This window comes from Ptiloglossa arizonensis, chromosome 7 (genome assembly GCF_051014685.1).
Source record: "Ptiloglossa arizonensis isolate GNS036 chromosome 7, iyPtiAriz1_principal, whole genome shotgun sequence".
In the NCBI taxonomy this organism is placed as follows: Eukaryota; Metazoa; Arthropoda; class Insecta; order Hymenoptera; family Colletidae; genus Ptiloglossa; species Ptiloglossa arizonensis.
The window spans coordinates 24,375,311-24,400,518 of record NC_135054.1 but is presented as its reverse complement, the minus strand read 5'-3'; the positions used below and the strand labels follow the sequence as shown (position 1 = coordinate 24,400,518).

Genomic DNA, 25,208 nt, shown 5'->3' with positions numbered 1-25,208 from the left:
TTCACTTATATACTTAATAAAAGCATAAGTACCAGAACAAGAAATAATCTCGAAATAGAATATTCGACTCGTCGAAGTGAAATAGAACTTTTCGCCGGATCCTCGATTTCTCGAAACCTCGTCCCATTGCGGACGGTCTGGTTTCTACGAAAAAGCGTAGAATGCACTTTTATGCTCGCGTTGCATCGAAATGCATTCCATGCGAGAAATCCTATTCCCTAATATCCGTTTTAAAGCTTATCGTTCTCGTCGAATAGCACCCACGTCGTGTCGGCCAATTCCTAATTAACGATGCCGAAGAGAAGAGTTAGTAAAGTCTTTTAATAAGTGTACACGAGCAAGAATATTTAGAGATATATACCAACGTCCGATGATCCACAGCCTAAAAAGGATAAGTACAGTTTGACCATGGACATACGAAACAAGCAACGAGTATTTTTGTATTCGAAAAATATTGTACTAAAATCAAAACAGAATAGATTCCTTCGATGATTGGACGATGCGCAGTGCCGACATCCTATATAGGGTAAATCATCCAGAGCCTAAAATATCTCCGTTATCTGTTACGATACTCTGTCGGAAGATGTCTGAAAGAGAGATAGAGAAATATAGGCAAACGATGCGATCAAATTCAGTGTCTCAAAGTCTAGTTACAATTTTTCGAGCTCTCGGTTCCATCGAATCAACGTGTAATCGATAGAAAGACAATTTTACTCCGATACTTTCGATTCGTGTTATCGTTCGTTCAACGAGAGATGTAAAAAATATGAAGAAAGAAGAAAATTATCGACGATCTTGCGAGCAGGAAGACCGTTCCAACCGCAAAAGAATCCACAACAGTGTCGTCCGACCTAAAAAATTTTGCAAAAGAGTCAAGACGCGAGGAATTTTCACACACCGAGACTCCTGGCGTGCTCGAAGTGAGAATACATGTTGCGAGACGCTACCACCGTGACGAAGAGTTGCCGAGCGTCACTTCAGTCCATTGTCCCGCGACTCCTTAAACGAAGCCCTTCACTCCTCGCCGTTGATCCTCTTTTGCACGTGGCCGAGGTATCTGGCGAAACCCTCGCTGGCGTGTTTGAGCAGCGTTAGGCCGAGCCTGAACTTTATCTCGGCGATCTTTTTCACGAAATTGAAGAGATTGAAACCGTCCTGTTCCGGCGGCTGCTTTGTCGTCAGATCGATCCACTCGACGTTGCTCCGCTCGGTGGTCGTCGAGCTTGACATCGAATTATCGTCCGAATCCAGCTCCGTCGATGCCGACGAGGACGTCGGGGACGTCGGGGAATCCGTAACCTCCTTCGTTCCCGAAGAAACCGATTCTCGCGTGGACGCCTCCACGATGCTCGCTGTACTCGTCTCTGTGCTCGATACCTTCATCGTGGACTCTTTGAAACGTGTCTTCTCCTCCTCTTTCTTCTTCCTTCTCTGTGCCTCGAAATCCTCCACCTCGTTCTCCTGCTTTCTGTTCTTCTCCTCCTCCTCCTTTTCTCCGGGCAGAGCCGAATCGATGATGTTCAGGATTTCGTTGCTCAGGTCCTCCTCCTTCTCCTCTTCCTCGAGCTCCCTCTTGGTGGGTATGATCTGGATCACGGAGTCTCTTTTCTTCCTCGAGCGCACCGAAGAGGAAGGATCTTTCGAATCGGGAAAAGACTTCTCCGTCTTGAGAGACCTAGGTCCATGCTCCACGGCGACCGCGGTAGGTGTGATCTCAACTTCCTCGTAGCCGTCATCGGGTCTGGCTGTCTGTATCTGACCGTAATTCTGGACGGAGCTCCCTGGGAAGTTGAAATTCTGCCCTATATCGTGATCGAACTGGGCTTGACCGCTCTCCGTTGGTTCGTAGCTGTTGACAAGCTTCCCGGACGTGGACAGAGCTGGATTCTTCCCCTCGTAAGGCGGATACTCTTTGGGGATGTTTCCTACCACGAACTGGCGATTCGCCGAACCAGGGACAGCTTGTCCAACCACGTAGTCGGAGTTTTTATTTCTATCGTAGTAGTTGGGTGTGCTCGACGGGTCCGAGTATCGATAGTCCGTGTTCCTGTACTTCAAAACGGAGGCTGTGTTCTCCGGTCGATACATCGGAGAGGAAGAGGTGTACCTTTGCTCGTACTTCTTGGTTGTCTGTGGCTCGTAACCCCCGTCGAAATGCTGGTATTGATAGTAATTGTTGTCGTAGTCTTTTATGCCAGGGTACTTGCTCTCGTCGGTGGTCATGCCCTGGAGAACCTTCGATAAAACCTCCTCCTCGCTCTGACCATAATTTCCACCGTATTCGTCCAGATTGTACTTGTACTTGGGCTCGACTTCGTAGTTCCTTCGAGCTATCGTTCCACCGAAAGGATACAGGAAGTAGGAGGCCAGGCCCAGTCCGAGTCCCACCAGAGACATTACTCCGAAGCTGGGCATCACTTCTCGACTCAAGAAGTTGTAAATCTGAGTACTGATCGGCTTCTGAGGTGGCTTCTTCTTCGTCTTGTTGGTCGAGTTGACCGCCACTTTGGTTTCCGGTGCGATTTTCGATTCCTGTATTCCGTTCTCGGCGTTCGCCTCGTCCGCCATCGGTTCGATTTCCGTCGAACTGGACACCACTGGTGAAACGGTCGTCGTGGTGGTGGTAGTGGACGGTTTTCGTCTTCTACTCTTGTTCTTCTTCCTCTTCGAGCTGTTTCTGGTCCTCTTGGTGCTCGACGTCGTGCTCGGGGTCGTATTCGAAGTCGCAGACTCTGTATCCACGTTGATTTTCGTCAATTCGGGATTAAAATCGAATTTCAAATCTATTCTGGAGTTGTTCTCCACTTGAAGACTCTCCGTGTCGTTGTCCCCTTCCCCCTCCTTAGGATTTACCTTCTCGACTTTCTCGATTTTTAGAATAGGCGCGTTCACCTTGATAGGTTCTATCTCGATCTTCGTATCGTCCAGAGGTTTCTTTAGTTGTGCCTTCAGTACGTTGTTTTTCGTGACAACGAGTTTAGTCTTGGTCGGCATCTCCATCGGATCGCTGTTAGACGCAGCAGGTGGCTTGGAGGTCGTCGCGAGATCCGAGTTCGTCGTAGAGGAAACAGAAGGTACGGTAGTCTTTTGGGGGTCCATCATAATCGAGGCTTTGATCTTCGTCACGAACATGGGCTTCTCCGTGCTCTCCAGCTTGCTCTTCGGAATCGTGATCATTTGAACAGGCCTGAAGGTGACCTTTTCTATCTTAGCCGACGAACTGCTCTCGTTCTTCGCGATATCCGGCTTGATGGTGGTTCTCCTGGTCAGAGGCTTCGGTCTGGTCTGCTGGTTCGGTCTGGACGTCTTTGTGATCGACGGTTTCGATAGCATAGTTGTTTTCGAGGTGGCAGTTTTAGGCTTGGGGGTCGTTCTCAAAGTGTGAATCTTTTTAGTGGGGCTAACCGAAACCTCTTTGCTCTCAAAATTGTTCGCAGTGGTTTGAGAAAACTTCGAAGTCGTGTTCTGAGAGTAGTCCGCTTTATCGATGGTCTGGATCTTCTCCGGCTTCGGATCGGTGGTCGTCTTTTTCGTGGTCGCGACGATTGTTTTCCTCGTGCTGACAGGCTCTTCCAAGGTCATCGTGGTAGAAACAGCTACCGTTACTTTTTCGATCGGTTTCTCGGTCGTCTCTGCTCGCTCCGTTAAAGTTGTTGGCCTCACGGTCGTGCGCGGTTCAGTTTCCAAGGGTTGCTTCGTCTTTTTGTCCACCTCGGTTGTTTTTATCGTGGTGGACGGTGGATTCAAAAGGATCCACGTGGAAATTCCACCGCTGGTCGTCGGGTGATTCTTGTAGGCGGTCATCAACCGCGTCGAGCTCATCTCTCTCTCGAGCTCTTCTTCGGTTATGGCCATGGCTTGACCCGGGTGGCTGGTCTCGAAGTAGCCAAACTTCGAGTTTATCGGTCTGCCAAAGCCCATGCTCATAGCTGGACCATTGTTAACGATAATTTCCTTCATTGGCGAAGCATCGTTCCTATCCAGTGGTTTTTTACCATTAGGCTTCTTGATGATATTGTTGTCGATGATCTTCCCAGTCTCTTCCGGGCTGGACACGTTCAACAGCTGAGTGGCAACTGTCCTTAAGGACTGATCGATGTACTGCAGGTCTTTCAAATGACGTTGCGTGTCGTTTAGTTGAGTACTGAAATAAAATTATACGGTTAGTCTTGTTTCTTAATAAAATGGCAAATATTATATTTTCGTCGCAACAGTTGACGTTGTGCCGAGTTTGAAATAGGATTTAGGATAAAACGATGTTCCAAGGAATACGATACATTCTATTGCACAAATTATTTAGATCGCACGGTGCTCGATGTAAAGCGATTGTTTTCTTACCTTTGTACATCTGTAAGGTTGTAAGAAAAGTTTCGATAATTTTCAATTAAGAGAGATTCCATCGTTTCTAATTTCTACTTGGACGATAACTATTTCCGAATCTGGATCCACTGTTGAAGTCTTTCGTGAAAACTACAATTTTTTTTCCATTACCGAATAGGACATTCTACCAAAGGCTTAGGATATTTGGGAGATCGGGAACACTAATTATAATGAACTATACTGTCAAATGCAACCTGTAAATTTCATGGTTGTATTAAAAAAAGAATACAGATTTGTTCGTTTCAATGGTTTATTTCGATTACAATTCACTGGCACAAATACTAGCAATGCCCTAGAATGACAAAATTCGATTAAATAAGATTGAAATATTTAAAATAAATTCTGGCATTAAGTTTACAATGTGAATTCGTTTCAGTTCACTAATACTGCTGCTTGTGTTTCTAATTTACTTCGTACCGATCGAACGATCGGTACGATCGTTCACGAGTATGGTTTTAAAGCTATTTCTAGCGAGGTTAAGATTTATTTTCTAAAGGTCGTTTTATTACCTACTAAATCCCATACCGTTTCTAAATAAATAGAATCTAACGATCGTTTTTTCGATAAATACCACACTTTAATCACCTACTGACGACTCTTTAAGAACAACGTTCGAATAAAATTAAATAAACGGACCACTTTCGATCGTTCTCTGCAGAGTCTAACGTGTACGTGCATCGTTTAAATATCCAACTTATCGTTCCCAAGACTTCTCTTACTCCGCCATCTTTATGGCTCTATCGATCGTACTATTCGTTTGTGATTAACATCCGCTACAGTTTTCGACCTGCGTTTATCTAAAGATTACTCGATCACTTCTCCCGCCCATAATTCCACGAACCAGTGTTCGCATCGTTCAAAACGAAAAATTTAAATATTACCCCTGCGCGAAGCTTCATCTCTTCCTCTTCTTCCTCTTACTTTTCCATTCGTTCAACCTGCCATACTTGTCTATCGATTGCCAGACAACTTCCTCGATATTCTGCCAAAAGCTGGTGGCGTCGTTGCTGCTAGCACGACTAAAATTAAACGAACTGGGAAACATCCAAGGAAACAGGAATGTGAATATACCGAGGATTCCAGCTGCCAAAGCGGTAAACGGCGCAGCGGCCAGACTGAAGAATCCATAGTGCAGCGGATTCACGAACGTGAAGTAAGTAAACACGGAAGCTATGGATTCCATGACACCGGTTGGGGAGAGATCAAAGTCGTCGTCGTCGTCGTCGTCGTCGTCGTCGTCGTCGCTGTTGTTAGAGGAAGAAACTGGAGACAAAGACTCTGCCAAAGAAGAGGCAGAATCGCTGGAAGAGGCAAGGTCAGAAACATCCGTAGCGTCAGCCGATTGCACCGCAGAGTTCAAACCGGGAGCGTTGTTTGCTTGGTCGGATTCGGACTCTGACACGATCGAGGTACTTTGAAGAAGCCCAGAATGTGGACCGTCGTCTAACGATTCACTTTCGTCGAATTCCTCGGCCGAAGATTCGATCGGAGCAGCTTCGACGAACGAGGAAGCATCGTTTTGAGCATTCGAGATACTGATCTGGGCCCCTTGGAAGACTTCGACGCTTTGAACCTCCGAGGAAACGTCGTTTCCTTGAGGAACACTGGTCAGTGGATTCTTTTGGGGAATATAGTAGCTACTCGGAGGCCACTGAGGGGAAGAACTCGACTGATACATAGGAGCAGGCTGATGATAGCTGGGAGCTGCGTGAACCGGACCGACGTATTTATCGTTTTCTCCGTAAGTCTGATAGATTTCGGGATTCGACTGAACGTCGACGGGCGATGGAGTGGACTTGAACATGTTCGTGTTGAATACGTGGGAGTTAATGATGATGTTCAAATCGGTGCAACCCTCTTTGCTTTGAACCGTATTGTTGATCCTCGTGTAAGAATTGATCAATATCGTCGGGCATCTCTGGTCGTAGGTTACCAGGGGAGCCTGAGGTTCTTGTGGATCGGACGTTTTGTTCTTTTCCTCGTAGGAAGTGAAGCCTATGTGAACGTTAGGACCCGGTTTCACGGTGGTCGAAGAAGTGCCGGATAACTGGGAGAGAAGAAGGGACGGAGGATACGCGTTGGGTCCCAAGGATGATGAACCCACGGCGGAAGAAAGCCCCGAAACCGGTACCAGAGACCCGGAGAGAACAGGCCTACCGGAATCCACGGGGAGCTTCGTCGCGATCACGGTTCTATTGGGCTTTCTCGAATCCGTGTTTATAAGGTGAACCACGGTATTCTGCGAGACCTGAGTCTGTGGATAAGTCGTCTTATTCTTCGGTAACGCGTTCCCTAACCAAACGGGAAGCTTCTCCGTCGTGTAACTCGGACGAGAGTTCATAGGATAAACGAAAGCAGGTTTAAGGGTTTGCAGGGTGCTCGGTCCGAAAGGTTTGTTCGGGTGTAGATTTTGATAGATCGGGTCGAAGACGAGGCTGATCGGTTGGTTAACTTGGTCGCTCTCCACTACGTGGCTGCCGTTCGTCGCGAAAGCCGGAACGTTCAACCAGTGCACGATCTCGTGAAGACTGGGACTGACGATAGGCACGAGATGATCGACACCGGTGTCGATCGGAGGAACGGGTTTCTCGAAATTGGAATTGTCGCCTAAAGTGGTGTACTTTTCGTAATTTTTCAAATCGTCGACATTTTGAATGGCCCCGTTCGGCCAGTTCTTCAAATGCGTGTTCGGAGCGGACGCGTTGTTCTTGTTAACAAGGATCTTGGTCGGAACGATCTTGTTCTGACCGTTCTTCTTCCGATTCGGTTGGCCGTTCGAAGGCTGCCGAAATCTGGTCGCGTTCGAGTGTTTCCGGTCCCTGTGACGATCGGAGAAGCCAGAATCGTGCGAGAAAGAAACGACCGATTGAACGTCGTCGCGAAAATCCTGATTCGATTCGGAGTTCTCGCGAGTCAACGTGCCGGTGATCTTTTTAATGGCTGCGACGTGATCGAACTCGGTCGAAGACTCGACCTTGATGGAGTGTCGGTCGGAAGCGACCGAAAATTCTGCCCTTCGATCCGAGAATGGACGGTGGCTCGAGGCTGGCCCCGACTGTGAATTATTCGAGTCGATGTCTGGCCTTCTGGGCGCTTGATCGCGCCACTTGCCGAAATCACTCGAGGGATCGAGCGTCATTTGGTTCCTAAAGTACGGACTTTGCGAATTCGGAGATCGATCGCGCGAATAGACCGAATCGAATCTCCGATTCGAGTTTTTCGAAGATGGAGTCCCGAAACTACCCGAATCGACCCTGAATACCGGAACTTTAGCCTGCCGATGAAACGAGTTCCTCGGCCTCGCGGAATTTTCGTTAAAAGTATTCGAGACTCGCTGGCCGCCATCTCCGACCGATTCTCCTAGTTTTCGAACAAAATGTTTGTACCTAGCGGAAGACTCCGCCGCGTTGCTTACGAACGAGCGGGAGGAATCCCCGACGATTGGAAATATCGGTGAATTTCGAAAGGTTTCCGCGTCAGAAGGTCGAGTGACCCTCGGTTTCGTTTTCTTCGATTCGTCGACACTTACCTCGCCGTTGAGAAAAGGATCGATATTACCGCGGTAATGATTAATGTACGGAATTCTACTATTTCCAGAATTCCACCTGTACCTGCTTTCTTCTCGAATATCTTGCGGGGGGCTGGAGGGTTGAACGGGTTTCCATTCTTCGACGTTTACTCTGGTCACCTGCGGTTTCGACGATTCTGAGAAACAAAGCGAAACGAGTTCCGTCAGACCGCGATATCGCTAACGAACGCGTAGAGTTCGCGGGCAACTATTTTCCGATTGAATAGTTGGATCGATTATCGATCAACGGGAAACAGTCGTGGCAGGAAAAAGCGACGGAACAATGGAAGGACTTTGCAGAGGAAAGTATCAAATTGGGAAAATGGGAATCGGAGGTTCGAGAGTTGGATGTTGAAGAGGAAATTACGCGCGTACGGAGAGAACTCGAGACGTAGAAAAAGGAAACATTGGATTCGTCGCGTTAGAATAATTTCTATATTTTCGCAGGCTCGACAGCGAATCGTCCGGATAAATTGCACACCGCTTCGGCCGATTAGACCGCGGCGGTTTGTCTTTCGAAGGAGGCTTTCGCGGAAATCGACAACGTTAGCGTTAACCGATTCCCAACCGAATAAATACAGTTCCCACGAGCGACGATTATTCAACGATCGAAGACGTTAATTTTCATGGGAAGAACCGGCTCTTTCCTTTTCCCTCTTTCTTTTTCGCTTTTGCGATCTCTTCCGCGAGTATATTTCCCTTCGTACGCTCGTTTTCTCGAGGATCCCGTTTCCCCCATCGACGGTTTTTTTCCCAATGGGAATCGCGTTTCACGTCCGTGAGAAATCACCGATCTTACCGGTTTTCTGCGGCCTGGCGTCTCCCGATCCCGAGAGGAGCAGGATCACCACGATCTTCGCCAACTTTGTCCGCATTTTGCCACTGAAACGCAAAAGAAAACGTTGATCGGAAGGCAATGACGAATACGGGACTGTCCGAAGCTGCGTTAATCCCGGAACAGTTCCTCTCCCGATCGGAGTCGAACAATATTTTTAAACGCAAATACGCTCGGATGAAAAGGATCTCGTTCGGTGTACGATCGCTCGAAGGGGATAAAGATCCCGAAAAGGGAAAGAAATCTCACGATCGAGTATCGAAATATCGGTGAAGCGCGTGTCCCGGCGACCCATTGATCCGAACTCGATCCAGATCGAGGATTCGGATCGTTCGTCCGATCCGACGAGAACGGAACAACTACGAGCGTCGAGCATGGAAACTGGTCCGGTTTTCGTAAAAACGTCCGAAGTCGGCCTTCCTCCGACCAAAGAGGGAGTAATTTTCAAGGCTGCGGGACTCGCTCCGAAAATTTCTTCCGCGATAAGTTACCGAAGAATGACGCAATCATCGACGCGGATGGCTCGAGTGTTCTCGAGTGCAACGCGGCACGAATGCTTCACGGTTGATTTCGTTCCCGAAGGTCTCGATCGAGGCGATCGTTCGTATTCGATATCCATGCGTCGAACGTCTGCGATGCCGGACGCATAGAAACGAGGTAATTTACGGTCGTTCGGCGCACCGCGAAACACGGCACAGGGACATCGAGAGACAAGAGCCCAAATCGGGCTTCCGTTGTATTTAAAACGATACTTTGTCCGGCGAAGGATCCTTCGTTTCTTCCGAATTTCTCTTTCGTAGGCTACGTCGGTTCAAGGATACAGACGATACGAACGATACGTTCCGTTTACGAACGATACATTCGAACGAAATTGCGAGATCGATAATCGAGCTCGAACGGTGGATAAAGGCCGGCTAAAAGAATCGACGAAAATTGAACGTTCCCGACGAATCGACGTCGTTCCTCTCGTGGGAAAAATCCTCGTTCGTTTTTACACGATGTCGTAAAAGCGTCGCGTCGCGTCCGTTCTTTACCGTTGCATACAAATATTTTCGTTGATATTTGTGTCCAGTAACGGTACCCGGTATCGGTCTTCTTAGGTCCTCGTTTGCACGTAGAGGCGCGTCGGGTGCACGTCCTGTGCTACGAGGTCGGACGGCGTGTCAGAAGACATTGTGTATCGCACAACTCCGACAACCTGCCAGTGTATCTCTCTACCACGGTTAACGTACCGTTAGATCGTATTTAATATGTGTCGCAAATGACGGTGTCGTTTGAACAATCGCTCCCCTCCTCCGTCCCACCCCCGCGTAGAGGCCTCCGTCACGGTATTTTGTCGCGATAGACCGTTTCCAGCCAATCAAAACTATCATCGTTTGAGCCGTTGGCTTTCCAGGTCGCCTCGTCTTCGACATTCCTGAATTTTCTAGCCCGTTTAAAAACACCGTTTATACGTACGAGGAAAGAAGAAAACGACGAAAGAAGGAAGTAGATGGTATCGACGAAGATCCGCACGAAGAAGTCTATTTTAAAGGCAGATGAAAAAGAGCACGGCGCCGGTAACGATAAAACGGTGAAGAACCCAGCCAAGTATGTAGCAAAAGAGTTTCCTCGAACCTGGCTGTGCAACGTTCTGTGAACTATTTCTCGATTCGAACGCGTCTCCGGAGATCGTTGGAACAATTATCGATAGACGAGACGAGCAACGACGTTTGGTAAATTTGCTCGAGAGAAATATTTTAGCGAGAAAAATTCTTCGCAAATAGCGATTCGCAACGAGTCCGCGTAGCTGCCGAGAGACCGTCCGTATCACCTACGAGGGTCCGAGAATCGAGAAAAGTCGCGAAAGTATTCGTTCGAGGAGGCCGATCGACGAATCATCGATCTATTAACGTTTGGTCGATGACTTTCTACGGCGTATCCGAAGGTGGGATTTCCTTTCCAGCTTTTTACGCAAACCGTTGGTAACGGAGGAAACGTTGAACGGCGAACGTTCACCGAGAAATGGGAAAAGGAACCAATCGGCGCGGGCTCGTAAGCAAAAAACGATCTCGATCGTTGGCGTTCAACGATCGGAGAAAACAGACCCGCGGAGAGTAGAAACGCAGCTCGCTGCGGGGACCGAGCGAGCGCATTTCGTTACCCTCTTTGCATTTCTCTTCCGCAGGGAGTCGTCCCTACCACCGCGTTGCGTTTGCCTCCGTTCGGAGATCCCTGAACACGCGCAAACCGATTAACGATGATACGTTCGATTCCTCTTACCTGAACGATTCAAAGATCACGTTGAAACCGCATTTAACCACCAGAAAACACGCGACGAACAACCGAAGGAAAACGAACGAGAGGAAGACGTACGGAGAATCGAAACTCGACCGACGCGATGCGATGCGATACGATGCGACGCGACGCTACGCGACGCGACGCGAACTATCGGTGAGTTTCTAGAGAACTGTTCGCAAACGAGGGGGAACACTCGGCGAAACGCGATTACCGCGAACAAGAGGAAAGATCGAGCGGAGATCGGGTCGGTTCGACTCGTAAACGCGAGTAACTCGAAACGGAACCGGGAGTGTCGTCGAGAGCTGGACGATCTTTCGACAATGGTGCACGGCTGACTGAATCGTCGACGAGAAGGTTGGAGAAGGCTGGCCGCGTGCACGCAGCTGGCCACCGGTTAATCTACGAAGGTGGAGGAGAGGCGCCTCGTGCACGAGTCATCGGGAACCCGTTACTCCGTTGGATACGAACGAGATCCGCTCGGGTTGAATAACCTTCGCGCGGAGAACCCGAGCTCGCCGGTGTATGCTAAAGCGTGTTCGTGACTACCTTGGCCGATCACCTCGGGAACTGGGTGAATCCGTACCCACCGACCAGGAGGATAGCCTCCGAGGGGGCGTACACGGGACGCCAGGAATGCCCCGGTGATGCAATACACGCGCCGGAAAACCCTCACCGACTATTCGGAAAGGGACCCTCGCTCCGACCAGCTACCTTCCGCGAACATCGAACACGATCTTTTCCAACGAATCGAGAAGGTACGCCCGGTTCCTTCCAGCTCCAAGAGACGACGATTTCCCACTGAACGGTCGAATATACTTTTTCCAATTTTTATCGTTTCGTCTCGCAACGGAAGCGCTCCAGGAACGAGCAACGAACGCAGAGAATCGGTGTTAACTCGTAACGACACGGTTCGTCGATGATTGTACAAAGTCGAGAGAGGAATCGGTAACCGTGTACCAACGCGAGAAACGCAGGAGTACGGGTTTCGGAAACCGAATCGACGAACGATCGGACAGGGCCGTTGAACGGCTCGCGAATAGTTCTAAAACGATCGGGAAGTCGGTGGAAACTTTCTCGAAGAAACTCGAATCTTGCTCCCGTCCGATGGAAACTGTACTCCAAACGATGAATAAAATATCGGTTCGAGGAACGCGTTTCGTTTCGTGGATTTTAGTATCGAAGGATCATGGGAACGAAACTCGCCGAGCGAAATGCGCTAACCGTAAACGTTTTTTAAATAAAACTCTTTATTTTTTCGCAGACAATTCGCTGCTCGAGAACGTTCAAGATCCACGGAACGATCGCCGATCGTCTCCTATTCGAAACAACCAGAGATCGACAGGTTCGTAAAAACTATCGAGCAAACTGCTTTGGGAGCGAGTTTCTTCGTACGAAATCCGTACCGAATCGATTCTACGTTTTCCATTCGTTTCAGGGTGACTGAAAATCATCGAAAGAACGATTCAAGGACGCAGCTGTTCGAACTTCTCGGCCGATTACTTTTTGTCGCGGAGAAGAATCGAGCTTCCCCCGTAATCCGAAGTTAATGTTCCCCCGTTTGTACGCGCTTTATGCAATTTCACTTCGTCCGGCAATGTCAACGCGGTTGATCGACGAGACGAGAATAAACCTCGCGGAGAAACCTGTTCCGGATGACGAGAGAACGCGCGAAATCGTTCGATCGAAACGAAATCGTCGCGGAAAACGCGCGCGTACGCGATCAAGCGCCGGTCTCCTTTTTCCTCGGAGTCCTGGAGAAACGAAGAAGACTTTTTTCGAAAAATAATTCTCGTAATTCGAACGTTTCACTTTCGTCCGAGTAAAACCGTGCTCGTCCTATCGGTCGTTGTTCGAATACTCGGTTCTCCCCTCGTTGGTCTCGTTTTCCATTGGGTCAGGCGGTGAAGTTTTGAGCGCCGAATTACGCGCAATCGTTGGTATTTTCGGATCGCGCGACCGGTCGTTTGTCCGGTCGGAGTGTCTACTGCGAACGGTCGTCGTTACGCGCAAGGGTGAAAAGAGACATAATAGGAGAACGTGCTCACCGTCCCAGAATCGTAGGCCGGCGTTGCTCTATGTGGGACATAGCGGCACTTCTTACGGCCGTGGATACCTTTCCCATCTGTTGCCGAACGATGCCTATCGACGTTACTGTCGCCAAACCATTTCCATGCGTGTCTACCGACTGGAAAGAAGAACGTTGATTAAAGTGTCGTCTCTTCCGCGGCGAGAAGACGTTCGCGATACGGATGTCGGTCGGAAGCCTCCTTGAGGATTGGTAACTCGCGAACATTTCGGACATGACCGGTAGCGGATTGTCGCGTTTCAACAGAAACGAGAAGCAATGTAAAGACCGTCACGGGGAACCTCGACGACTCGAGAAACGACATTGCCTCGATCGGAACTATTTTCGGGGACGTTGAACGTCCTCGAGCCATCAACGCGAAAGGAAGAAGATTCCTGGCCGATAGCGCATCGAGGTCGTTTTCGGCTCGTTTACATTTTTTCGAAAATCTGGGACACCCCGAGGATGTACGCATACGCGTTGTACTCGGAACAACGACCGATCGCGCTACCCACACGGTGATGTCCCTCGTCTCCTCGACGCGATGCCGGATCGATTCTTCTCCGCGGAGAAAGCTATCTCTTAGCTTCTTTAATGGTAAATTAAAATCGTTTCCCGCGTTTCATCCTGTAGAGCAGCGAGACGAAACCGGAGAAACGAGGGAACGAAGATCGTACGGAGCCTGGATGTGGATCATCGTCGATGACTCGAGACCGAACGATTCCCATGACGGAGATCCGACGCGACGGAACTGGCAAATTATCGAGAAACGTTAAGTGCATCCGCGCGGCTTCGTTATTACCGGAGCGACCGGTCGACCAAGATTTGCGTATCGAGAGGGAACGAGAAAGGACAATCGAGGTGTCATTACCGAATCGAGATTTATGGAACACGGAACCGTATCGTTCGCGATGTTATTTCTCGTTCGGACGTTACGGTTAGCCCTCGAATTGTCGAGAGACATTTTCCAAAATTTGCTCTCGATCGTAGCCTTACGGTGTAGAGATTGTTCGGCCGAAACGAACTCTGAACTACGGTGCGTAACGCGTACTCCTTTCGCGAGCGTTACGTCACCGTCCACTATAAATAATTAAGACCGATGTCCGCGCGTATCGTTCAACGGGAGCGCTTCCGTGACAAGCACCGTTATCGAACAAAACGTTCTAATGGTGATCCAAACCAGTCGCGACGGCCACTCGATCTCGTAAATAAGCGGTTTGCATGTTGCTCCATTTTCAACGGAGGAACTACGCCGCCCGGTTTCTTACCGTATTGAATAACAACGCCCAAGATCGGCTAATTAAAACCTTGAACTCGAAGCCTCGTCCGCCCGCGGCAACGCGAATTCTCGTTCGACGTTAACAGGATACGCATCCGGAGTAACGTTCGACGATCGCGGCTCTTTGACCATACAACTCGAACCGAACTGCGGACTGGTTCGATCGACGTTGCGAGAAACTTTAAACGATGTCCCATCGAAGCTAATGGAAGCGCACCGAACGGATCCTTGAGAACGCTCGGATGGAAATTCTTGGATGATTCTCGACGAGATTTCATTTCACGAAATACGCGATCGAAGCGAAGAAAGTTCGACTCGTTTGTTACCAACCAGCTTTAAATTAACCGAGAATTAAAAAGTGGGAGCAGTACGCTCCAGATGGCGTTCGAGTGGTAGTCTGGAATTTATTTCGTATTTTCGTATTTCGAATCGAACAATTCGTATACGGGATTCGTAATTTTTAAGCGGTTGGATACACGTCGAACGGGGTACAAAAGTTCCATAGAGTCGATACACGGAAGAAACGTTCAACCGAGTCCGCGCCCGATAAAATCGATGCAACATCGTTATCGACCGGACCCGCCGCGCGTACAGAGGCAAAAGAGATCGTTGAACGCTCGTTTCGCGGGGTATCGGCAAAGTAAACGTAGCCATAGTCGGGGTCGTCGATCGGGAAGAGAACGAAAGTCTTCGAGGAAGAGCGGTGCAACGACACCGAAGAAGGAAAAAGTGACATTGGCTCCACGGAACGGTACTAATTACCACGATCGCGATAATTGACGAACGTGCATGCGCGAACGAGGCACGGGTACGCGCCGCGACGCCTCGCGCTCGAGAACCAGTGGAACGCGAACACGCGGCACCGGCCGATTATCAGATCGCGTCAGCTGTAACGGTGCAAGAAATTTAATTACCGCGCGTTCGTTCGCGCGAACAATGTTACGATACGTCTACTTAGCCCGATCGATCGTTTTTCGAAGAAACTTCAGCAGCACCTGTTTTGCGAACCGTGATCCACCAACGTATTTCAACGAAACGAAAAAAATACGTAGTATTTCGTTCTTATCAAAGACACCCTGTAAAAGAGCCGTGGTCGAGAAATAAAAAAGAGTTCAAAAGTAAACTGAAGAAGTGATCAACTCGAATGTTTGGCACGGCCGAAATTGATTGCACGAAACTGGTTCAATTGTCTCGTCGATGTGAAAACGTAGAATAATTTTTCTTTTTTTCTTTTTCTTTTACGTAGCTCCGTTCTCGAGGAAAGTCTACTCCGCCCCTTGAAATTATTTTTGAAAAACGAAATTTGTTCTAAACGTAACACGCGCGTTCGAAAGCGGTCGTATGAATTTTCGATTCGAGGAAGTACCGAGTTTTAATTTCATCCGGTTGAAGTATTTCGTAAGGCGTCGTTACAAAATAAACTCGATGATTAAGGAACATTTTCTCAGCGAACGATTAAGAGCAATGTTAACGAACGAGAGAATCGTTTCATCGGAAGAAGGCGTTTTACCGCTCGCGAAAGTCCGCGTTAATTATCGTGCCATTAATTACATCGCGTGTAAAAAAGAATGTTTGTAAACATCGCTCATAAATGTACCAGCGGTTCACCGACGATTCCTCCGTGAAATTCTTATTATCCTTGCTCTTCGCTGTAACAGACATCTGAATTCCGATTCTAATGGAACGCAAGATTTTTGCGCGACAGATTCGATTCGCGATTCCATCGACTCGGGATCGAACTTACGAAAAGATTTTCTTCGAAAATTCGAATGTTTTCGCAAAGACTTTTTTAAAAATTAGACTCGTCGAACGTCTCCCACGTTGTATACCCGAGTCTGGGATAAAAGTTTCTTTTATTTTCTCGTGGATCACCCAACTCGACGGAGTAGAAAATGTTCCGACGCAACGCGATATCGAGAGGGACACTGTAATACCGCGCGATTATAGCGGCATTAAAATTAATCGGCCGCTCGAGATGGCTAGAATCTCCTCCTTCGTAATAGAAGCAAACTGACATTATCTAAACGCGAGAGTTAAACCCGACGCGATTCGTAGCCATTGATTTTCTTCCGATCGTGGTTTCCTGTTACGGTCGATCTTTGAAAGACGACCCACCGTCTTTGCGAAACAATGGTTCTTACGTTGCGCGACAAATGTGTTTTTAAATTTCCTCTCTAAAAAAGCCTCTCCAACGTCGAAAGAAATCGAACGAAGCTTCGAGCCAACGAGTAGTCGAGGTATACCCGTGGTACGGTCTTCGTTAGGATCGTTTTGGTCCGGTAATTTGACTTTCCGTGCTTTCGTGCTTCCGCGTCTCGATGTTTGTCGTTCGGAACGCTGTACCATCGATTGAAATTTCGATCTTCGTAAAAGTTTCGAAGGACTCACCGATTTCGAATCGTGACTGCCCCCTATTCGTCCATTCTGTTCCCGTCCGATAGCGTCGGGAGAATGCGGATCGGCCTTGTTTCTTCGTATACGTCGATGGGTTCGAATATTTCCACACGATCGCACGATAATACCTCGATTCATCCACGGACGTTTATACGGTCGATGATTTTACGAATCGTGGCGACATTTTACGACTTTCCATTCCTGAAACGTAACGTTGATTCGATGAAACGGTTTCGAGTGTAAAATGTTGCGTTTCGAGAAATCGAAAAAAGAAACGATCATCGAAAATCGACGTTCCATTGCCGTACGCGGAATTATCATTTTAGATTTACGAATAAATAAGCGTTATCCGAAGCTTTCTATTCTACGACTTATCGGTCCACGGGCAATGTAACTTGTTGCCTGGTCTACCTACATACATCCGGCGCTATCGATGCAGGTTTTCGTTTTTATAGCCTCGGTAAGGTCTGCTTCGGCGTCGAGGATCTCGTAACGTATGCAAACTGCAACACGGAAAGAGGCGTTCTGAAAATACGAGAATCACGAGGTTCGTACTTCTTTGCATTGAAAAGTACGAACTCGGTTAGAGTTCACCGCAACGAGGACAAGTTTCTAGATAGAGAGACTCGGGTCTACGCGTGGTACCATCGTCGCCGAAATATCGACCGTAAATCTGTCAAGAGTCGCTACAAATTACGGCTATCGTTAACGGATAAGCATTAATAATTGCCCGGATAAAACCTAAATGCTCGAGAAAATGTAAAAGTTTAAAAGTAGTTTGAAACATTTGAAACGATTGAAAACGATCGAAAGGTTCTTACCTTCGTACAGAATGTACGATATACGATACGTCTGTCTTATTCCCTTTTTTTCGCGTGGACGATGTCGATGGGAAAAACGTCCCTCGTGCAACGATCGAAAGAAAAACCGTGAAACGGACGGTGCGCTCTGCGATCGTCGATCCAAATGATCGATTTCCTAGATCTCTTGGATCTCGTAAAAGTTGCCGCGCACTTTATATTATTCTTGGTACTCGTTTTCGGTGTATATACTCGATGTATAATTATTTTACGTTTCTCGGTTTTGCACATTGAAAGATGTTGCGCTCCAGTTTTCCCAATTGCAATTTATTTGCAAAGTTTCTACTCGTTGCAAACTCTTTTTTGTGCTTTCTTCGTACTTTCTTAACGATCTCCTCTGCTCGCTTACGTTTTTTTTCGAAACCGAAATGAAATATTTCAAGAAGGCGGTTTCTTCCAACTCTTTCGCAGCGAATGTCTTCTTCTTTCGGTCTTTTTGTTTCCTTGTTCGAATAGATCACGGCTTTCCATCGCGAGAAAGAATTTTCTTCGGCCGACCGCTTCGACGAGACGCGTCGATTTCGTCTCTTCGAGCTCTCGTTACCGTTTCTTTGGTCCCTTTGTCCTCGTCGTCGTCTTCTTCTCTTCCTGACACGGAATTTTCTTCGTCGAAACTTTTCGAGTACAAAGTGCGTCGCAGTTTCTTCTCTTACTTATCCTTTCGCTCCTCTGCTCGGCTCGCGATAGAGAATTCCATTCGTCGAGGAATTTCGAGAATACATTCCGAGGTCTCGTTGTTCCTTTGGGAGTTTGCGTCTATAGTTTCTCCGCGAAGAATTTTCGTGAAAACGTTTCGATGAATCGTGGAATTTGTCGCCTCCGAGCTGGCTGCCTTACTCCGAAGAAAATGACACTAGCAGCCCTCGTTTCGCGCCTCGAGCCCCTTTCCCCCCTGGCCTCTTCCTCCTCCCTCCGCCAGTGGGCAAAGTCCGATCGCGTCGGATCTCCCTTTTTGCGAGCGATCGTTCTTCTCCGCTTTCACCGGTAACTTCGTCTTCCAGCAGCGTCGCTTTTACTCTTCGCCGGTACCACGAGAGCTGTTCGTGTTCGCGTACGTTTTTCCGCGGCTTCCGGGCCCCGTCTCGTTAAGTTTTTTACCCGGCGTAATTATGGCCGTGTAATCGTCGCGAGGAACGGGAATATACTCCTCGATGGATGGACACGCGTTCTTAATTGCTTTCTCGATCGAGTGTCCACCGGTTACCGCGACTCGTCGACGATCGTCCAACGGATTATCCCTTTCCAGCCAAAAGTGCTAATCGACCGAACAATAAACACACGTTTTGTTCGATCGCGTGTCGTCGTGGGACTTTGCATGTTCGGGAGCGAGTTACGGTTCCTTCGTGCTCCAATAAGATTACAGGAAACGTTCAATTTGAGGTTCGTCGTGGAGGGAGAACGTGCCTCGAGGATCGTTTCTTCTCAGTTTCGGATTTTTCTATCCCGTTCGAGCTTCTCGTTCCGTACACCCTCCTGCAAGGAGCAGTCTTACCCTTACTTTCCAGCCCCTCGCGTCCCTTCGCGACCTTTCGCGAGGAACTCGAACCGCCCTCCGAACACCTAGCGGGCAAAAATCCTTCCGCGACAAGCTTCGATCCGCTATCGAACGACTCGTGTCTTCCTTTGTTCCTGCTTCCGCGAAGGGCGATTTTCTCAACCCTCGAGCAACTCTGTCCTCCCGCTACATCCTTCCTTCGAACGACTCGTCGTCCAGTGGAGCTGATCCAGATGTCTTTGCGTTCCTTTCCGCGAACCTCGGAGAGTCACCGATTCGCAATCGCCGCGATCGAACCCCTGATGATGCCTGGCGAGTGTCGAAATTGCACTGAGCCTGGATGGTGTTCCGCCGCCCCCGATGTAGCTTCTCCTTTCCTACGTCGTAGTCGAGCCATTTAATAGTGGGGACTCGGATATCCCTTCTTTCGCTGGGAAGCAACACGCGGGCTCTATTCGTGTCCTTGCTGTTCGCGATCGCGATATCCTCGTCGCCGAGACCTTCTCCCTACCGGTCGGCTGTATTCTTTCACCTCCTTCTTACCGCTTCTTCTTCGTCTTCTTCTTCTTCTTCTTCTTCTTCTTCTTCTTCTTCTCTTTCGTGGCGCACGTTGTTCCCACGATTCTCTCGTTTAACCGGTAACACCATTCTCGCGAATAATACCGCTCCTCGAAAGTGGAGATTCGTGTCGGTGTTTTCGTCCTCCGCTAGATCTAGCCCGAAACGTAACCGGGTGCCCGTCGTTTTTCGGCGGTCGCTGAACTCTGTACCGTTTCGCTGACGACGATTCGGTTATGGTACCTTGTTCGCGATACGAGATACGTACGCGCGACGAGCAGATGTCAGTTTGGACGAGCCGATGGTATCTTCTCGACGAAAGAGTTTTCATCCGGTGTTAGCTGGATAATCTCTCGACGATAAGATCTCTTCTCTTTTTCTTCGACGAAACATCGCAACGACTCCAGTTTCCTACAACATTTTATCCGTTACTCGTCGAATAGAAATTGTAACTACAATTTGAATCGTAGAATGAAAATATTTCGAAAAGAACGAACACGAAGATGGAACGTTGTTTTCCTACAAATACAATTTTGCCGATCTTCGATGGTAAGTACCCCGACGCGAGTGCGCAGATCGCTGATCGCCGAAGGGTGGCCGATCAACGAGACGAAAATCGTATCGATCCGATGTTAACATTTCGTTTTTAACGTACGAATCGCCTACGAAGAATTTATTTCGCAAAATGATACGTATATTGTTCTCCGATTACCGAGGGAAAAGTTGCTTTTTATTACGTTCCTCTCTACTGCTATTTACGTTTTTATTAAATGTAATGCAACCACGGAGCATAGAGTTCGAATTAAAAATAGAAGATTAATTACTTTCTCCCTCGTAACGTACGAGTATTTCATTTACCGAAGCGCCTTTGCCTTTTGCGCGATAAGCCATCAGCAATCCCGCTACTTTCGCGGTGTTACGAATTCTTAAATAAGGAAACTCGATTAAGAAAGACAACGAAGCTCCTGCGTAAAAAGAGGATCGCAAGAAAGTGTCGTTCGTAGCGTGTGCTAACGCGTTAACGTTTTAACATGTTAATCGGGAACAGCAACGGACTAATTTCGCGCGACCGAACCCATTCACTGTTACCATCGAACGACCTATTGTTTCCCTCGGGCGTATTTTCTCGTAATCCGACTCGTGGTAGGTATCCAGTTTCTTGCGCTTCCTCGATTCTACGACCGTTGGTATGTGCCATTTGTCGTTGACGCGCCAAGTGTTCTTTCGCTACGTCGAGTAACCTGTATACAACCGTTCTTTGAGTATATTTATCGTTGGAAGAGGTGCAAAAAAGAAATAAAATTCGTAAAACGAAAGAGTCGAAGGAATGAAACTAAATTTTGTTTCCAAGCGTACAGTTATAATTCGTGCTAAATATAACTAAAATCAGATCGTAGGAAATGCAAATTCGATTCGGTTAATTATTATTCAAGTATTTTAATTAATTGCGTGTTTCGAAGTTCTCGTATGTAAATCTTAATTATTCGTAACAGAATAGTTTGGATTCGTTGAAAAATCGGCTTCCGGCAACAATTTGCGCGAGTAGGATGTTTCGCGATAATACCTGATCCGTCACTTTTGTTTCCACTAACGAGATAACGATCGAACCAACTTGAACGACGCGCCGTGTCGTTTCGAGTGATTTCAACGCCTAGGTACAACGAGAACGATACGCTAAGGGGTTACCCTATCTCGAGACGGACACAAAGTGAATATCTGAATTTTTCATACACCGTATATCGAAATCGACTCTTTCCCTACGAATAAAGTATATATAATAACCTATCGAATAAACATTTTTTACGTACACATTAGTCACGAGCAAACATTGATCTCTCGTTGGTCCACTGTACGTTAATCGAAATGCTCGAATTAAAAAATCCGAATCGCGTGCAATTAAAGAGTAATTTATGCTTTCGGTACTTTATCGAAGCATTTTCATCCCGTTTCAATATCGTTCCTCTATTACGGTCCTTTTCCTTCGACTTTACACGAGCAATTTAATACAAACTTTGCCTTTTAACTTCGATATTTATAAGGGGTAGTTTTCTCTTTCAAATTGAAAAATAGTAGCAGAAATAGCAACGAGGTACGATGTAGTCCATAGGTTTAACCAATGAACATTCCTGCAAGGTGTAAAAATCGGCTTCCCTTGTAAATTGGATTGCATTCGCGTGCAATTTTTAGGCAGAATTCGCGTCACAATGTGCGCGCGAACGCACACGAATTAGTAACAATGATCCGATAACCGGACGAACGTTATCGTTCTCGAAATTTTGACGAAACATTTTTCAAGGAAATCGTTCTCAGCCGTCCGAAGAAAGGATCTATGTAAGAAGTACGATGAGCGAAACGCGTACGCGTGTACACGGAGTCTATAATTAAGGAAACAATTATTATTGCGGTACATTTCCACGTGCGTAGCCCAGTTTCGTGTTCTACGCTGGCGTCCCGTAGCGTAACGACGCATCGAACAAGATGAGTAAAGTCGATTTTTTTATATAGAATCGCGTAAAATGGTCGCGTTGTGGCAACGAGGACGACTAACAACCTAATAACTTTCATTTACGATAAACTTGGAAAAATCGTCATTGAAACGGATTTCGACATTTCCAACCAAATACTAATTTTTAATAATTAACCCCTAAGTAGTATGCGCGTTCGTAACTGTAACAAATAGCAACGTTCGGACACTGCCAAAATCCCAATTTCTTTCTTCCTAATCGTAAATGAATACCATCTCATTCGATACAAAATAATTTATTATTTACCTTTGTCGAATAAGTAATGTATTTAATTTCGTTCAATCTACTTGAAAAACAGTTAACCTTATTAAGGAACGGCACATAATTTCCTTCGCTGAAAGTCCGCTAGACCTCAGCGCTCTCAACGGCAAAATGTCTAAACTTATAAAGAAATAATTGTTGTTACAGCCACTAGATGACATCACCAATTTCTCTACATACGACATTGAAAACAGTTCGGAACGAAATAAGATTGAAACGTTACAAGAGATAGAAATTAAAATCAAGTACAACGACAGTTACTTATTCGAAAGTGATCGAAATTTGAATCGATTTGAATTTGATGAAATTACTAAAAATCTATATATAGTATTAAACTTTGCGCGGGAACCAAGCATATAGTGGAATGTTGTTTTCCACTTGTTGCGGTAGAAAATAGCTTCTAAAACCGATAGGATGAATAAAACATAGCCCCTTCCCCTTATGCGAGAAAAATCACAGCTAATTTGCTCGTATCATTTGCTATGCAATTAATAATTCCACTATATTGCTACCAATGACACAATTCGTAATTACATAATAATATTGATTGTTCGGGTCTCACCACGTGAAAGTTGCTACGTACAGAAACCCACCCTAATAACATTCCAACCATTCTGTGTTTATAAACTACCCTTCGTTAAATAACATTAAATAGCACAGATCGTATTTGAATGACTATTCGAAGAACTAACAAAAGAAGTCATTTTTCGGAAGAATCTTCCTGAAGAAGGGTAAAGGAATTGAATAAAAATGTGCAATTGCACATATAAAATTTACTTAAAAATTAATACATAAATACTAATCGTGCTTACCTAAACAAGCGCTCGTACATAATGTAAATAGACTATGTAATCGAACATTGTAGTGTTATTTCTTTTCTAATAAACTACCTACCTATGTGACCACTATATAAATGAGCCTAACTCTTGAATTATTTTATTTGCATACTACCTATAAAAGTATCTACACAATATAAAAAAACACACATTACACGGTGTTTCCTTGTTGCGTTGGTTATTGATGCCACATACGTACCTACATATGTATGTAGGTTTTCCTAAAACGTGTAGATCATTTTATGTCACATACTATTTAATAAAAATATATTAAATATTTTTTAAACATCGTTTAAAAATATTCTTAAAGTTATTAATACTAGAATAATTTACTTTATCGCATTGAAATTTAAATGATTTTCATTTAAAAAGAAGCAATAACAAACATACGTACTTAAGTACAGCCATTTTTGTACACCGAGAGAGAAAAGTTTACATCAACGCTTCACGCGGTCTTCCTAGGAAATAAAGAGAGAAAAAAGAAACGAATCGCAGACGCGACATCGATAAGTTACCGACAAAACAAAGTCAACCTCTCGATTCTACACATAGGATGAAATGTATACGTGTAAATTGAATAAATTAACAGAGCATTTGGTTGTACTAGCAATTAAGAATTAATTCATTATTATTTTATTACATAATACTATAATATTAAATATATGTTTGCTTCGTTATGAAAACAACACGCAAACAGTATGCACGACAGTCATTTCCCTTTTCTTCTAAAACAAAATCATGCTTCTCTGTGCCTTAATTTCATTTATTTACACGCAAATATATTATATGTATACGTATGTGTATTTATATATTATGTATATATCACTGTTATATTGCTATAACCCTTGAGATTTACACGTACCGGCTACGCACCCTTAAAATCGTCGCTCTCGCGAAACTGGATTGAAATATTCGAGCCCATCGTTCTCGTTCACTTTCGTTCTCTTTCCTTCTTTGTGTAACAATGTTAACAATTTTATACGGGTTAATTGCAATTCCAACAACGCTTTAATCTCGGAGCATTCGTCGAGTGCTTGACAATTTTTGTCGCATTAAAATCAAAAAAATAAAAAACACTAAAATTACAAGTTGTACACAATTAAAACCAAATACATAATTAAACGGATATAATATTCGATGTGCGATGTGCGATGTGAAATATAACATTACAAATTTATCTAGTGTTTTATCGCCTAACAGTCGATGGAACACTTGATAAGATTTTCGACGCAAACCTCTGTGGTAACGTAAATATTACAATTTTAGAATTTGGAAGTTAACCTATGAAAACACTAAAAATGATATACATACTTAATCATTTCGAAGCGACACAACAACGAATAAACTCCGATAATACTGCTTGATACTTTCTGTTTCCGGACAAACTACCTGCCTATCCAATCTGTTGAGCGGCAAATCGTTGGATCTTCATTTGACGCAAGCAAGTTTACAATCGTGTAGGATCTCTCCGATTAGACTTAATATTAAAACGACGATTCTTTTCTCCCGAATAAAGAGAAGATCTTAATATCACTTCTCGTACAAGCATTTCCCAAGAGAAAATTATCGCCGACCTTTCGCTCGAAAGGAATAAAAATTCGATCAAAAATCGCTTTACGAACATTTCAAGTGTTATACCTAACTAACTTTCCATGAAATTAATCGATTCCAAGTATAAAAATGCCAATCGAATTGGTTCGGGGCATCAATCATCGATTTCTTGAACCGAATTTTCAATAATGAAGAGCGAAATTACTCAGTACGAAGAGCCAACCGCTTCGTGTATTTATTATTTACATCTACAGACTATTTTTTAATACGAAGCAAGTGCTGCAAAGATGGATTCAGAAACCATTAAACAAGCTTAAGAAA

General features: G+C 45.9%; 1 protein-coding gene across 1 annotated transcript; it reads right to left on the bottom strand.

The window, feature by feature from the left end:
• Nucleotides 1–22,376, bottom strand: LOC143149704 (uncharacterized). Its single transcript, XM_076317274.1, has 16 exons — nucleotides 21,523–22,376; nucleotides 20,815–20,955; nucleotides 17,623–20,125; nucleotides 17,217–17,304; nucleotides 16,796–17,002; nucleotides 13,109–13,248; nucleotides 8,748–8,830; nucleotides 5,302–8,085; nucleotides 5,020–5,107; nucleotides 4,966–4,977; nucleotides 4,791–4,847; nucleotides 4,651–4,672; nucleotides 4,562–4,574; nucleotides 4,492–4,514; nucleotides 4,278–4,348; nucleotides 1–4,144 (listed from the first exon to the last, which is right to left on the bottom strand). The coding sequence occupies exons 5-16, from the start codon at nucleotides 16,937–16,939 to the stop codon at nucleotides 1,015–1,017; spliced, it is 6,567 nt and encodes a 2,188-aa protein (XP_076173389.1). The 5' UTR covers nucleotides 16,940–17,002; nucleotides 17,217–17,304; nucleotides 17,623–20,125; nucleotides 20,815–20,955; nucleotides 21,523–22,376; the 3' UTR covers nucleotides 1–1,014.
• Nucleotides 22,377–25,208: the final 2,832 nt, after the last annotated feature.